The sequence below is a fragment of the Eurosta solidaginis genome, chromosome 1 (assembly GCF_040869045.1).
Source record: "Eurosta solidaginis isolate ZX-2024a chromosome 1, ASM4086904v1, whole genome shotgun sequence".
NCBI classification, from domain to species: domain Eukaryota; kingdom Metazoa; phylum Arthropoda; class Insecta; order Diptera; family Tephritidae; genus Eurosta; species Eurosta solidaginis.
The window spans coordinates 384,493,945-384,510,509 of record NC_090319.1 but is presented as its reverse complement, the minus strand read 5'-3'; the positions used below and the strand labels follow the sequence as shown (position 1 = coordinate 384,510,509).

The window sequence follows — 16,565 nt, the reverse complement described above, 5'->3', positions numbered from 1 at the left end:
TCCATACGAAAATGAACTGGAGAAAATTCCTAACAGCTAGAAAGTAAAGTGAGGCTACCTAATGAGGTTGCTACCGTGGGGAACTAGTGGGAATATAAAAAAAAAACAAGTAACCGAGATTCAACTAAATACATGCTATAAACCCTGCTCAGAGTAAAACAAAGGTCATATTAGAAATAAAATAATTAAACAAAAATGTTTAAGTTAAAGGGTTTTATTGAAAACAAAACTTACGTTAAGTAATAATAATACGAAAAGCTAGAAAGAAGCTTATCAATCTAGGGCGTTGATCAGACAATTAAATAAAAGCGTGTTGCGCGTGAAATTTTTAAAAATGTGAGGCGTAGCATAACCTTATTAAGGTTCAGTTGGTCTTATATATGACTATAAATAGAAATTTTACGCGTCCAACCCTTTTATTTAATCGTCTGATCAACGCCCTAGATTGATGAAGAGTGTGATAACTAGTACCTAGGACCTACCTAATTATTTTCTAGCTTTTAGTATTATTATTACTTCATGTAAGTTTGTTTTCAATAAAACCGTTTAACTTAAAACCTTTCTTTTAATTTTTTTTTTTTTCAAGTTTTTAGTCTTTATTTAATTGCCTATTATTTCTTATTTTATTTAGTTCATTTAGTGACTCATTATTACACTGAATCTTTCCTGACAATTTGTTACAGTCTAATTCCTAATACATAATCCTCATACATAATCCTTCCAAAGACTTTACTGGACTCTGCGCCACGTATGCTTGTCCCTTCTCGAACTCCCAAAGTATTTTGATATCACTTCTATAGGACTGTATGTAATATTTGTTCCAAATATGAGCCAAATCGGACCACAAATACGAGTATTTTTTGATATGTCGCTTTATATTCATGTATGTGTTCCAAATATGGACTAAATCGGACGGCAAATAAAATTTTTTTTAATATCTCAATCTTTGCGCCACCTAGCGGCGTTTTTTTTTTTTTTCATAGGTCGCTTTCTATTCTTGTATGTATTATGTGTTCAAAGTATGAGCCAAATCGGACCACAAATACGATTTTTGCGCCACCTAGCGGCGATTTTTTCTTATTATTGCATTGTCAGGCAAGCTTATACCTTATCGGGAAGTTACTTAAATTTCAATTACAAAATTCGTGCCAGCCATCCCACCAGCCAACCAGCCAGCCTGTCAAGTCAACCTAAATAAAACTGTTTAAAAAAAGCTGTAAATTCTTCGAAGGAAATTGAGAGATGCGTTTTAGTATTAGATTACGAAGCAGAAGTAATAGTAGGCCCATTGTCAAGCAATCTTATCGCAACTCAACCAGAGCTGATCCAACTTGCCAATTGGGAATGTACTTTAATGGAGTAAAAACGACAATTATCTGCCGGTTTGAGAGATTTGCTTAAACCCTGCCAACGTTAAGGTCTTGTATGTAAAACCTTTATCTATGTTCATACCCAATCTAAATAGTGAAGTGTATACTGACTTTCCTTTAGTGAGCAATTTTTCGCCTATGTTCGACTTTATAGGCATATATTTTAGTTCTCTAAAGTATTTCAGGCAGGAAAGATGTTAAGCTTATTGGCCCGCAGTCTTTCTTTTGCAAATAACTGATTTCTCACCCATTTGGCTTATGCTTTACTCAAGGAAGATAGCGAGCTATTTTATGAGAGCTCATCAGACACTGGCAGCATGGCAGGGAGTCTTCCACCTGGATCCGGCGATTTAAAGCTGTAGAAAATGTTCTCCGTCCACTCTATTTTGGAATTAGTCACCAGCTCTGCCACTACTTGCGGCTCGAGACGAGAGCTTTGTCTCCAGAGGGAAAGTTGAGGTCCCTATTCAACAGCTACTTCAGCCTAACCTAGCATACTAGGGTAAGCAAAATAAAATCTTCAAACCGTAAATTGAATTTCTAATAAGTTATATACAAATTTGTGTATCTGAATTGTAATTTTCTTAACTTGAATTGTACTTTTCTGATTTTGAAATATATATTCTGAACTTGAAATTTAGGAGTACTAATTTCTGGGCAGCAATTTCAGAAGTGTAGATAAAGTTTAAAGCTTAACAGTCTTAGCCCAGCTTTTGTCGTGTAGTGAAGTTCCACTAGGTGTGTCCTCCGCTAAGAAAAAAAACAAACTTAAACACTTTTCATAGGAATATTTTGACAGAAGAAAATTTTCGAACGCTACCGAAAAAAATTTAAAAATTTATTTCAAATCGCTCATCTGCATATTTTTTGATCATGTTTTTCAACGATTATTGTTTAAATATTCTTCTTGCCTTGGCTACTGTTTTTAACAAAAACAGAAAAATTAAAAATATTCTTTAACATCATTAAACGAAGTTCAAAATTTGATACGTATTTACAACACCTGAGCTTTTAGAACAATCAATGTTTTTGAATGTATATCATATTGTTTAGTATATTTTATTACAGTAATTCATCACAATTTAAGCTTAAATTATAATCATAAATATGTTTTATTTCACCTAAATTTATTTTTTCAATTAGTGTATTTTGTTTAGTTTTAACTGTTGCAAGCAAGCTCATAAAACAAAATAAAATTCAATTTGGTTTAGTAAAGACTGACTGCCCACAGCACATCATTAATTTCATAATTACACATACATACATATCGTTTCAACATTTTTTAACTTTAAAAGTTCTTAAGTATAATAAATATTTTTTTCTAAAATACACATATACAATGTATATATATATATATATATATACATAGACATATACATATGTACAATTTTTATACATACATATTTACTAATAAGCTGGCAAAACACATTAAATAAATATACTTTAACATTAGCAACACTATATGAACATAATTTGTAACAACAATGAATATATATGGAGTATTCCATCCCATTTCGACCAATTTTGAACCCAACCCCTTTAGAATTGGCTGAAAGTTTTTCTTCTTTTTCTAGCTTACGAAAGACGTTTTTCAGAAGTTTTTCAAATTTTTTCATCCAAACTCAAAAAAAGTTATGAATTTTTAAAAAAAACACCATTTTTGTTTTCAAAATGCTATAACTTTTTCAAAAATTGACCGTTTGGGATCTTTTTTTTTTAAATATATTTTTAAATGTACTTTTCGGAAAAAATACAAAAAAAATTTTAAAGTTTTTTTTTTCAATTATTTAAAAAATAAAAGAAATTCTCGGCCCACTCCGGGATTAGTGGGGATGATTGCAGAATTGATTGAAGTTTTTATGAGAAAAAAAAGGGCGTAATTCGAAAAATCTCGAAAAACTGAAAATTACAAAAAAAAACCTTTAAAAATTACATTTAAAAACAAATTTATAAAAAAAAAGATCCCAAACGGTCAATTTTTGAAAAAGTTATAGCATTTTGAAAACAAAAACGGTGTTTTTTTTTTAATTCATATCTTTTTTTGAGTTGGATGAAAAAATTTGAAAAACTTCTGAAAAACGTCTTTCGTAAGCTAGAAAAAGAAGAAAAACTTTCAGCCAATTCTAAAGGGGCCGGGTTCAAAATTGGTCGAAATGGTATGGAATACCCCATATGTATAATTAGTTTATTCTAATTTTGTTTATTTATGTACTTTAGTTTTTTTTTTTTTTTGTTTTTGTTAGTTTATACTGCGTTGATATGTATAGTTCATAAGCTTAATTACTTTACTGCCTTCAATCTCAATTTTCCAACGGCCTGGCGGGCATTGCTTAAAGTCTTTCTTTATTTTTATATACATATGTATGTACTTTCTTACAGAGTATGAAAAGCGACAAAACTGATTGACACACATTTTGGAAACGTTTCCGAAACGAACCAAAGAAATCCCGATGTAATCGCGAAACGTTCTCAAAACATTCTTCAATATCCTCAAGTTCCAAGTATCCTAAGTTCGGAGCCACTTTCGAAGGAAGTTCGGAACCACTTTCAGGAAGTACCTGAACTGATTCCGAAATAAAGTGAATGACAGCATCAAGCTATATTAGCCTTGATAAGCACTGGCCGACTCCTGAGTACTCAATACCTCTATCTCAGCAATCTTATGATAAATGTGCTATGCCAGAGTTTTATTCGATTACGCCCTATATCAGAATTTGTTTAAAAAACGCTCTATCTCAGCTTGAATTCAAAAATTTTTGAGTCGAGGCAGGGCGCTTTTTTAAAACAAATTCTGAATCGAATCATGAGGTAGAGTTTTGATAAAACTTCGTATATAGAGTTTTCTTTCTAGCAGATTCTGAGGTAGGGTGCTTTCAATCTACTCACCAAGGCAGGGTAATATCCCATTCAGACGTCGAGACGTTTTTCGAAAACTCGAAAATAGTTCGTTATTTAAACGATTTTACTCCGAACTAGCCTACGAATAAGAAGACTCTAATGTAATCGCAAGTAACCACGATTCTGATATGAAGGCAATCTAAAAAACTTGGGGAAACTCTAGCTCAGTACTAAGCTTTTCACATTTTTGTGCTTCGGGACCATCTACATTCGGAATCATTTATTTTGGGATATTTTGGGAAGTTCTGAACTATTTTGAGATTTTTTATTTGCGACGACTTCAAATTTGTTTTGAGGATCATGTTAGTCCTCTTTCGATACTATTTTCGGTATAAGCTCACAGTAATTTCGGGAATATCTCCAGATCATTTCAAGACTTTTTTCGGACTGTCGGGGTTAATTGGGATGTTTAACTGATAATTTTAGGATTGTTTTTAATTTTGAGATCATTCTGGGACGAACTCCGTATCATCTCGGTTTTTTTTTCGGGGTTTTTCGGTATTACTTTTCTGCATCATTTAGGATCCATTTTGGATAGCTAAAAGATAATTTAGGTATTTTCTTTTTTTTTTTTTTGAAGTTATATCGGTCATATATCGGGAATGTTTTGGAAATAGTTGCAGGATCATTTTTTCAACACCTCCGGATTATTTCGGGATCATTTCGATGGTATTTCGGAATCAATGCGAAATCATCACTAGATCCCGTACAGATTGTTTTCGAAATAATTTCCAGAGTTTCTCCCCACAAAATTCAAATTATTTGAAATGCATTAAAGTAAAATAAAAGGAAACGTTAAGTTCGGCTTGTTTACATACTCTGTTTACATATGTGTGCATGTGTGTGTGATTGTACGTATATATACATGTCCTTGAGTGAGTATGTTTGTTAATTATTTGTATGAGTATTTGATTACCCGTAGCGATATGGCCAACATATTCAAGCGTTTTTGAAATCCATTTACTACACTTTCTATTTTTTTTTTTTGTGTTCTAAGTACGTATGTAAGTATTTTTAATCTTTTGATGTATATATGTATGTATGTATGTATGGCTGAGTGTACGAGTTTAATAGTGTTTCTTTTTTCTTTAAAAGGCAGTATTGTCATGCTCAGCAGTAGGCAAAGCCATACCTTGTCCCCCAACTCCAAGGCCACAACCTCCTCCACCGGAACCACCGCTAGTACTGCTGTTTTCACTGCCACCTTGCCCCGTCGCTTTGCTCAACATTCTTTGCACTTGCGCCTGCGCTGTCTGCTGATTCATGCGTTTCGCCTCAGCAACGGGTAGATCATCGTCAGATTCGAGCGCTGGGTTAATACGTCCGTTACGCTCATCTTTGCCAGCCATAGTGGCGGCACCATAGGAACGTGCCAATGGACCAGCCATAACAGAGAGCTGAAATTTAAATAAAAATATATGGAGATACAAAAAGGTAATTGGAGTTGCGTAGAAAAGGAATCATCTTTGAAAATTACGTTTTGATGTTTTCGTGTTTCAAACATTTGAGGTGATATAGAGTTTTTGTTATTGCAGTTTTTGTATCATTTTCTTAATATATGACCCGGTCTATGAAAAGGTGGCTTATGACTCAAACAAAATTTTTCCACTTTTTATCTAGTTCCGATAGTTGTTGAGACGCTCTTTCACGTGGTGAAAACTAGAAAGTCCTGACTTGCTTAGAAGTGTACTAAAAATGTAGAGAAAGAAGAGCACAAATGAAAGACGATTAAGCCTTTGGTTCCTTCGATGCCACTTTGGTGGCTGGTGAAGCATCCTCAGATTTTTTGATAGCATTTTTTTCGATGGCAATGGAGCCAAAATATAGGTCAGAAACTGGTTTGTGCTTTGCCTTTTGGGCATGACTGTTCATAATGCAGAAGAAAAACTACTAAGAAACTGAGGAAATGCATTGTTTATCTTTAACAGCTGTTTCTCGCAATTTCTTTTTACCTTTTCATAGACTGGGTCACATACATAGCATATTTCTTATATAATCTTTCCAATATATATGTTGACAAAATCCATTTTTCACAATTTTTGCCAAAAATGGCGAAATATATTGGAGCTAGATGTTATAGACGTTTACATAACTTATATGGAGAGGTATGGGAGTATGAGTAACTAAAATTTTTTCTTTTTTAATAAAACAAAAAACTAGCACAGAGATGGTGAGGGTTTAAAACTGGACCTATTCTTCCTATTGAGCCGTATTTCGTAAAAAGGGAGGGAGCATCGACCATTGACCCCTTGAACTGAGCAACTGCTCAGTTATTGAATTCTAGGGTTTTTCTGTTACTCGCCGAAAAATAGGTTTTCAACATAGCTTCACTTTTTTGGTGGTAGCCGATATCAAAGCTTTAAGTTTTATGACCTCCCACAAGCAATGAATGCAGCTCCAATTTTTTTCGTGTAACTGTAAATCAAATTAAACACATATTTTCAACGCTTACCTGCTCCCCAGCTTCTGAAGGCTCACCCACCCTTTGTACATCTTCAGGAATATTTACTACGCAACGAAAATAGTCATAACTCGGTGGAAGTTTACCCGATTCGAACATCATTCTGAAAATTCAAACAAATAATACCTTTAAGAACTATAAACTTTCATCGCATTAAACAAACTTACTTTGTCCACCACGAAACTCCTATTAGTGTAATCAGACTCATTATCATAGCCATGGTGCGGAAGGGGAATAACTGGGTTTTGGTTTCCTCATCATAACCGGGGTAACGTATTAGTGGTGGCAGTCCAAGCAATGCCTCACCTCCAGATAAACGAATGAGGAGCGCTATTATATAGGCAGCTAAACTTCCATAGGTGTTGCAATGTTTTTTGAAATGTACCACCATTAATAGTTGTGGAAATAGTATAACATACACCAAATCCGAACACATTGACCTAAAATGGATATAGATATAAATATATGTTACATTATATAATGATAATGAAATGAAAAGGTAATCAATATTTAACTTACCAAAGGCCATAAATGGAGGGAATTGTAAGCGCCATTATTGTTGAAAGTATACCAACAATTATAATAGCAACCCGCATCACCCATATTATTTCCATTTCAGAAGCTTTCTGACGGAATATCAACTTGTAAACATTACGTGCAAACATAGAAGCGGCCGAGAGTACCGATGAATCTGCCGAAGACATAACAGCTGCCGAAACGGCGCCAAGACCGAAGAATGATACAAAATCCGGTGTGAGGTATTGCAATACCATTGGTAAAATCATGCTAGTCTGATCAACGGTTAGTGGATAGGGACCAGTGTAATCGGTTTCATTCCATGCTAAAACAAAAACAGGAGGGAAAAAATGGCTAAGTACAAAGCATAAAAGTACATCACTATGCAATTTCACAACTCCCGCCACTAATAAACAAACACTGCTACAACTACAACGAAAATGCATGAAGAAACGAAGGCAACCATGCGATGCGAAACCAATATATAAGGAGTTTTTTTATTAGACCATCCATTGAGACGAACCGATAACAAATAAACAAAGAATATCAAATTCGTCGCAATTGCTGGCAGAAGAGGGATTTTTGTTAAAAGTCGAAAATAAATCTGCGAAAAAATAACGATTATGAGATATGAAGCACCAACATTGAAGAACGAGCCCCCTCCCTAACAAATGTGGAGGGTAATGCGATGTTGGCTTCATTGTAAAGTAAACACGCATCTAAAAACAGCTACCAGATCAGAAAACGGAAGTCAAACCTCAGCTGCAAATACAAAAGGCACGAATTGTAGAACCCAGAGGGGTAAGGTTCTTAGAATATTGACGCAGTAAAATATGCCTGTCGGATGAGATGACTTGAATCCACAGACTATAAGTTTCGAGGGGGTCGTAAATCACTCCCCTCTGCAGTCCAGGTAAAGGACTGCTCACATCTATAACACTAACCCAAAAACTCGGCAGTATTTTTTGGGTACAGCTGAAACAATAACAGTCACAAGGACTGTCTCTACGAACTACCTAAACGGAAATTTTTCATTAATGAGGGTATCACTAATGCTATGAAATGACAGCCACCAGTGCAAGAATGACCATCTATGTGCGCTATTGCGAAGCCAAAGTGATTCAAAGCATTGTGGTATATTTTTTGTGGTTTGGTTTTTGTTGGAAGGCTAAAATGTTGCGACTGTGAGCCAACGAGAACCTTAAGATGAATTGGTTGAGTATCCTTGAATTAGATGGCCGATGAGCTGTCTGAGCGTGTATTGACTTAAAAGAGATGTGTTGCTGTTATTTAAGCTAATACCTCTTAAAACTGGCTTAGAGAGAGTAACAATACCAAACAATTGCAATTCGGCAGCCGCCATGGTGTATAGATAGCGTGCTCCGTCTGCCACACCGAATGTATTGGGTTTAAGTCCTGAGCAAAGCATTGGTTTGGCAAACACTGCGAGTGAGTTTCTGTAGGTAGCTCGCGCCGTATATTTGTTTTTATTTTTTTTTCGTTTTCCTTTCTTATTCTCTCTGTTTCCCTCTTCCCCTGCTACATGTATTCCTCATGTATAACATACCTGTACCCAAGGTGAGATATCTATTTGAAATATTTTCGAAAATAGGCCAATTAGAGTTCTTTTCAGAAAGATACTGTATTATCTCTCAAGAAATATACTCAATATGCAACACATACTGCCCTACGCTTCTCTTTCCCATCCCTTTCTCAACAGGTGTATACACCAATCATAAAACTTACCCGTAGCCTTGGCAATAGCGCCAATGAGTACCGGTGGGATCGCCATAAGAATGCAACCCGCTGCCGCAACATATGACAGCAATTGAGCTCGACCAGCTGTCTTACTGGATAATACACGTTGAAAATATACCTGCCATGGTATACCGCCAAAAACCAACAGCAGTCCGTAATCTATGTAAAACCATTGCTGTTTAATGTCCACATGGCCAATCCAATCAACATCCATCGATGATAAACTCTTTACATGATCATTAGCCCAAGCAAATGGTATACACATCCATAAGCCAATAAATATACAAAATAATTGAATGACATCGGTGTAGGCAACAGAATATAAACCACCAAAAAGTGTATAAAATATGGCAATACATGAGGAAAGTATGACCGAAGTGCGATGGTCCATGTCAATGATGACCGATAGAGTGGCACCTATACACACATATAAACACAAAAAAAAGAGTGTTTAATTTATTCTTGCAAAAATTTTATGTAAACGAAAAAAATTCACATACCCAAGGCAGCTAAGATTCCAGCAGCCCAAAACACCTCACCACAGAGCGCTGGTAAAAATAGCAAACCACCCATACGTTCGCCAAAGGAGTCTTGCAATGGATCCAACATTGTGATGTAGCCTTGTTTGCGCATTGGATTTGCAAAGAAAATACCACCTAAAGACCAAATATTAATATATATCCTTACATATGTATATGTAAGTAAAGCATGGCAAAATAGTATAAAAATAAACGTACTTATGGCTCACTAGCAAACGCCGCCTCGCTCCGCTACTATTTTTTCTAATAAAAAAGTATTTCAAAGTAATGTAGGTATGCATCGTATAACTAATACTATCGCCGATTGTTTCCCATCAACCTTTTTCTTTTTCTTTGTAGCTTAAGTCTTGCACTTACTCTCTTTTTTTTATTCTACCTTGCCCATAGGCAGGGGTCAGTCCCCTCAGCTCGCCATTTCTTTCATTCCACCTGTTATCCTTTCCTATATTCCTTTACTTTTCCACCCCTTTTTCTGTCTTCTTTCTGTTCGTCCTAATTTCCCTGTTTTCTTCACTATCCATTTTGTTTTCAGTATTCCATTCGCTTTCCGCCTCCTATCACCCTTTCACTCAATCTTTCATTTCTTTCTCAGTTTCTTTTCCTTATTTTTTCTGTTCTTCTTGCTCTTCATCAATTCTCCTCCCTCGCTCTCTTTCTCACTACCCACTATCCCCTTCCGTAACCGTTCTCCTCCCAGTTGCCATCTTTCTTCTCTCTGTCTATTCTTTCCCTCTCCCTTTTTTTACACCTCCCTTTGTCACGGTTCTCCAACCCCTTATCCATTTCTTCTTCTTATTCCTCTATCTCTTTCCTACTCATCTGCCGCCTATATGTTTCAGTCTACCAGGTTAGGTTATGTTGAACTGGCTGGTCCGTGAGGACCTCACATGGACTGAATGACTACGTAGTGTTACCAAAAGTTTTTTTAAGGCCAAACTGAAAACCCTTATCAAAAACTTGGACCTATGTTGTAAAATAACTCCGTCTTCTTGGCAAACACTAGAAGTTTTCTAGGACCTATGCCACTAGTTGCTTCAAAATCTGATAGCTGTATCAGTCCTAATAGCTGGATTCTTAGCCTGGCAAGCGCAGAGCTCGTGCGCAAAACGTGCTCTATCATTTCCTTCTCCAACCCACACTTCCTGCATCTGCTCCTACATGTGACGCCAAAACGCATTGTCCAGTAAGAATAACCGTCAAGTCTACGGTCCTCTCTTTTTAATGATATGAGTAATTTTGTTAGTACATAGTTGTACTTGGGTCCACGCCTTTCCCTTTTGGTCGATCATGTGCACCTCTCGCCTTCTCTTAATCTAATTGGGACATTTACGAAGCAAGCTTCCAGGGATGCGCCCTTTTGAACTATTTCATCCCATCTATTCCCATATGCCCTGGGACCGAATATAGATGTAACATACTTTAAGATGCTGTGCTATGCGAGATTGTTACCTTAATTGCTACTTGGCTGCCAATATAAAAGTTGACGCGACTGCAGATGAATCTATTTTCATCTAACATCAAATTACTTGAAAATTTTCTAAAACTGGGCTGCCCCTCGGCAAGCCGGCCGAGTTTATTGCTACCATTAGAAGCTTCTCAGCATATCAGTCTCGCTTAGCAGATGCAGTTCGGAGTCGGCATAAAACATGTAGGTCCCGCCCTGCCAATTTGTAGGGAAAATTAAAAAGAGAAGCTCAGCCTATATCTTTGGTCCTATATGCATGAGTTTAAATAAGTATTTATATCTTACTGCCACTCTCTCTCTCCCCCTTTTCCTCTTCCTTTTATTCGCTCCTCCCCTTCTTTTCTCTTTCGGCATCTCTTTCTTTCTCTCTGTTAAAATGACCTTTTTCACCTTGGATCTTATTCTTCTAATTCTGATGCGGTGAAATACTCCCGCTGAACGTATATTCCAACGAATGGTTGACAGCGAACACACATACAAACTGATTATACATTTGCATATACACAAACAAAACATAGTTAAAGTACAAGTTATACCTACCGAAAACCAAACTTAACGCATAACCAAATGGTGCTTGACACCACACCAGCCCGGAAGTGTAAATAGCCTCTGCTGTGCCATTTATATAGCCACCACCAACCCATGTTGCTGTAGAAAAATGCAAAAAGGAGTAAAAAAAACATGATTTCAATGTCATTGCTTTGCATTAAAATGTTATAAAACAATTAAGTGTCCTACCAGTATACAGCCTTCGGCTCTTAGACATTTTCAATCTCCGCCATTCACTTACCAGTCATTGTAAATATGCCCACAAAGAGACCAATAGAACGTCCTGCCAACATCACTTCCTCCTCGGAATCATTGCCAGCTGCCTTCTTACGTCCCGCCCATATACCAACAATCAAGATTAGTAAATAGAAGAGCACGATGCTCACAACACCAGCAATATTAATCATTATTATAGTTGGTTGAGCTTCCTTGAAACGTGTTTTATCTTTTGATTGTTATTTTAATCGCATATATTAATATTTTATATTCCTTCCTTGTGATGTAAGATCGTGTTAGTTGACTGTACAATAACCTTGTTCGAACTTTTGTACCAGATAGGATTTTGTAATTAAATTTCCATAGTCATAACGAACGCTAACTTAAATCTATACAAAAAAACGAAATTAATAGTATTAAAGAATACAAAATGGAAGAATGGTCTTAATCGAAATTAAGTTAATAACAACCCGTTGCCTCGACAATAATTAAACATGCGATAAAAGGGAAGAGTTTGCACTGCCCAATGTAGGCAGATCCTATTCCATGAGCAATGTCTTGTGTGGATTTGAATGTGGTTGGATATGCCGTAGAAGGCGTTTTGCCAGAATTTGTCGATGGAGAGAAATGGTAGATGCGGACAATAGCCAATTAATGTGTAAACCAGCGAAAAAATAGTGTGTGACCCTAAAGGACCTGCTGGCATTGATAAATTGCATCAAATATTTCCCGCAATCACTTCTAGTGACAGCAATTTGTTGTCAAGATAGCCCATGTTGCGTGTAATTGCTCTTGCAGCCCCGTTACCCAAAAGGTCAATCAATGGACTACATAAAAATGACAATCACCCACGGCAGGCATAATGGACGGACGGCTGGTGACAGTATCGTCTACGAATGAACGGGCCATGAAGCGATTAAGAAAGTAGTAACCCAAAGTCAACCAAAGGTAATTTTCGGCAGTAATCTTCGAATCCCAGTGAACTTGAAGTTTGAGATTGTTGTCAGTGGAAGAAGAAATGCTATGAAATCCAAATGGGACTTAGAGGAAGAGATGAGATAGCACCCGAAACATCTGTTAAAATCAGATATGGCAAAACAATAAATTGGAAAGGAGTTTCGTAACAAGAGTTAGTGCTACATACAAGCCAAAACGAATTAAGATTAAAACAAAAAATATATATAAGAAGTTTGGCCGGAAAGGCTGGCAGTGTTTGAAACCGGAAATCGTCCGACCAGCCACGAACGTACGAACGCTGCTACAACAACAACGGTAAAGTAAGCAAAAGCTAAGAATGCAGTATAAAAACAGATGCCATAACATGTAACTAGTTCCGAACTAGTTCGATGTGCTGCGGTGAGCCACATATAAAGGAGAACACAAACTATTGCTATCAGCATGCATTTGAGGCTCCTCGCACTAAGTCCGTACGGCCTCAGGTTTCACTTTTCTAAGTATATGCGCTCTTCTTCACGTTACGGTAATGCTCCTACACATCACATATGCTGCACCCAGCGTCATATATGAGCCGTTCAATGCACAAAGTGATTAAATCCAATGGGATAGATTATTGTGCAATCTCTGAAAAACAGTAATATGGAGTGAAATAACTCTTAAGAGATAACATCTGAGCTGCTCTTCCAATTTTTGGTGTTGATTTCTATTTTTTCCACAAATTTACGGACCTACATACATATACATATGTTTTCAGCGCACTACTAATAAACAGCATTGACTGACAGCCGATTCTTATGCTAGCGTTCGATCACATGCCCATCCTACTATTTTTAGAACTTCCATTTGATTGCATTACTTCGGAACCCGTACTTTTATAAGCTTAAAATTGTGAGTCGTCTTGGCTCACAAATCAGGGACCTCAACATGGTCATCAAGATGCCAATGAATTCAAAATGCCTAAATGGGATTAGCATCTTAAGCACAGTAACCTCTCTACTGGCTTTGGTAAGTTTGGCCAACCGGCAATTCGCTGCCGACAAACTCAATGGAAAAATACCAATAAAATACTTTTTAACTCGATCGAATATATGCACAAGCATTTTCTGCCAGTAATATTTATTGCATTATGCGGTTGACAAGGCCAAACGACTACTGAGATTCAAGTAACCATGGAAAGACCAAAGATTTAATATCGGTAGGAATTTGACACTGTCAGTTATGGCGCGTTTTTCAAAGATAGGATCCCTCAATATCTCCCGCCCTCCATCTGGAAGGGTGGTACCCCAGGGTGCTGTCCTTTCGCCCTTTTATATGAGTTAGCGTTTCCTACGCAGATTACTGCATAATAATGGCAGCGGATGCCGACCCTTCCAAAGATGTGCTATACTCCACCATAATCGCTTGTCTTCCTCTTTTTTCGATCTTTATTTCATTTCGAGTAATTTGGGACTGTCACCAAACAAAACCGCGACTAACGTCGTCGTGGAAGGAACAAATGTTCTTCTTCCACGTATCACGCAACCAACTTGTATTGAGTGAACAATGGTCGTCCCAGCTCCCTTCAAAACACTGCTCTCAGAACTACCTTCAGATGTCTCCTTGTGACGTCCGAGTACCAATCGTATAGTCCGGCTATAATGTTTAACATAAGGAAGCGTAATGTAATGGTGAAGAAGCAGTTTCTGCTGACTTTTTACAAGACTGTGCATTCAAAAAACTACTATGGACATTAGACACTTAGAACACAGCGTTTTAAACTGGAAAAGCTTTGCTGAGTCACCGTGGTAAACCACGTATCAAAGTCAAGTACGAAGAGGAAAGCAGACGACCCAGAGATTATAGTGTAATGCGCACTCTGTCGCAACTTTCATCTGAATACTGTTATTGGTCCAGAGTCACCTCCGGCATACTCTCATGTGATGTAAATCCTGCAAGCAATGTGGAATGAAGTAATGATAATGCATAAACAGCAATACTCGAGAGACGATCCCATTAAGAAAAAGTTCCTGAAGTATTTTCCATGTCAGTTATCGCGTCAATAGCCGTCAACTAGCGAACTTTGGTATATATGCATATAGTACTGAGTTTATAAACGAGAGAGAGAAAACAAAAGAATGAGAGGCAAGAAGTGTTTTTATTGAGAACAAATAACAAGTTGGATTCATTCTCAAATGTATTCACTGGAATCTGGAACATGGAGTAAAGAGTGGCTCACAAACGCTATTAAACGCTAGTAAACATACTAAAATTTAAGTAGCATACTTTCAGGCGTCGAAGCAAGGTTGGAAAAAGGTCAAAACGCATGAGTGGTGGGGGACAAAAAGCAAAAGAGAGAACAATTAAAAGGTTAAAGACAGAATAAGAGATAAAAAAAGTGGCAAGAAGTTTTAAAAAGAGAAAAATACTTTCGTTAACATTGTTTGCTTTTTGATTAATTATTCAAATTATATTGTAGATAACATACGATTGCGTTTCGTATAAAATTACGTTGTTATAAAAAAGCTGTGCAATATTCCAAGGTAAAAGGAATACATATTTTAATTAAACTTAATTTCACACCTTTCTTCTGGCAACGGCTTCAATTTTATACTCGATGACTGCTATTTTTCTAACGCTATTTTGAATCTTTATTTATTTAAATATTTTTATCTTTAAATTTATTAATTTTATTTTCCAACTCTAATTAAAATTTATTATGTGCGAAATATATGTTTTAATTTTTATAGAAAACACAGCTATCACCCCAACGTAGAGACGTCTTTTGAGACGGACTATTTCGCGTTTTAAAATGTAGCCCGCACATGTGCTCGAACCGTTCTGGAATCACAATACGCTCGCATCAAATTTGGTAGATACTCGCTCGTTATACTATCTATCAAGTAGAGTGTATATACTACTTTTTAGTTTTCGTTACGACATTACATAACCTTCATTTATTATTTTTGGACTATTTTCGAAGAAGATTTTCTATTATTTTTCAATATAATTTTTGTTTTAAGTACGATAGTGAGAATGTTTAAGCCCATTTATGTAAACTACACTGTTGTCACCACACAGTATTTCGTTTTGTAGTTTAGCGCCTGAAAGTATGTAAAGGCTTTTGCGTTACCACTACACCAATGCGAAAAGTAAAGTGCGCCTTAACATATACTTAAATCTGTTTTTTCGCTTCCTTTTTTTGTACAAATACAATTCACACTTTCAATAATAACAATTAATTTCGATTATTAATTTTCATTACTCAAATTAAAACATTCAATAATCACTATTTTTTATTTAATTCATTTTATTTTATAGCAGTCATCACAAACCGTCGCCTTTTAAGTTCTTGTTAGCTTGTCGGTGGCTATTTAGCAACTGTTTGGACATGCCTGGAATAATTTCTGCTAAAGTATTTTATTCAATAGATCCCGGATTCATTTGTGGAAATGTTTGGAAAGTTTGAGTGACTGGAATGGTGGGGAAATTGAGTGTACGTAGGAGTTATATTGTAAACCCAAATAAAATTGGAGAACTGCGGTGAAAATGGCAAACAAAGATACCAAAATACATGATAGAACGGCTACGAATTATATGCAAATGTTTGCGCCAAAAGTTATACGTCTTTTTGTAAAATCTCGGACTAAGTTGCACAAAGATGCATATAATTTCGGTACCCAGTTATAGGCAAAACCTCACATAGACTGCTATATTGTTTTGTGGCACCCAAACGGATAAACTCGACAGTGTGCTGTGTTTCGATTAAGGTCTTACTAGTCACGATAAAGGTGGTAGGGTTGCACAAGTTAAGATGGTACACGTGTATAGATAGATCCAAACTAATGGAATAGGTCAAT

The 16,565-nt window shown here is 36.4% G+C and overlaps 1 protein-coding gene across 2 annotated transcripts; it reads right to left on the bottom strand.

Annotated features, from left to right (window-relative positions):
* Positions 1-4,825: 4,825 nt before the first annotated feature.
* Positions 4,826-16,065, bottom strand: ChT (choline transporter). Of its 2 annotated transcripts, XM_067763284.1 has the most exons (9): positions 15,289-16,065; positions 11,798-12,161; positions 11,548-11,655; positions 9,504-9,659; positions 8,992-9,420; positions 7,249-7,570; positions 6,897-7,169; positions 6,721-6,832; positions 4,826-5,665 (listed from the first exon to the last, which is right to left on the bottom strand). In XM_067763284.1, the coding sequence occupies exons 2-9, from the start codon at positions 11,961-11,963 to the stop codon at positions 5,357-5,359; spliced, it is 1,875 nt and encodes a 624-aa protein (XP_067619385.1). In that variant the 5' UTR covers positions 11,964-12,161; positions 15,289-16,065; the 3' UTR covers positions 4,826-5,356. The 2 variants fall into 2 exon arrangements, with proteins under 2 accessions (XP_067619385.1, XP_067619386.1); XM_067763285.1 differs by lacking the exons at positions 11,548-11,655; positions 11,798-12,161; positions 15,289-16,065 and adding an exon at positions 9,741-10,233.
* Between the last annotated feature and the right edge of the window lie 500 nt (positions 16,066-16,565).

Coding starts and splice junctions, on each gene's coding strand:
- ChT (XM_067763284.1), bottom strand. CDS start 11,963: ATGATTAATATTGCTGGTGTTGTGAGCATCGTGCTCTTCTATTTACTA. Junction 11,656..11,797: donor GGGCATATTTACAATGACTG/GTAAGTGAATGG, acceptor ATTTTTCTACAG/CAACATGGGTTGGTGGTGGC. Junction 6,833..6,896: donor GGAGTTTCGTGGTGGACAAA/GTAAGTTTGTTT, acceptor TTGAATTTTCAG/AATGATGTTCGAATCGGGTA.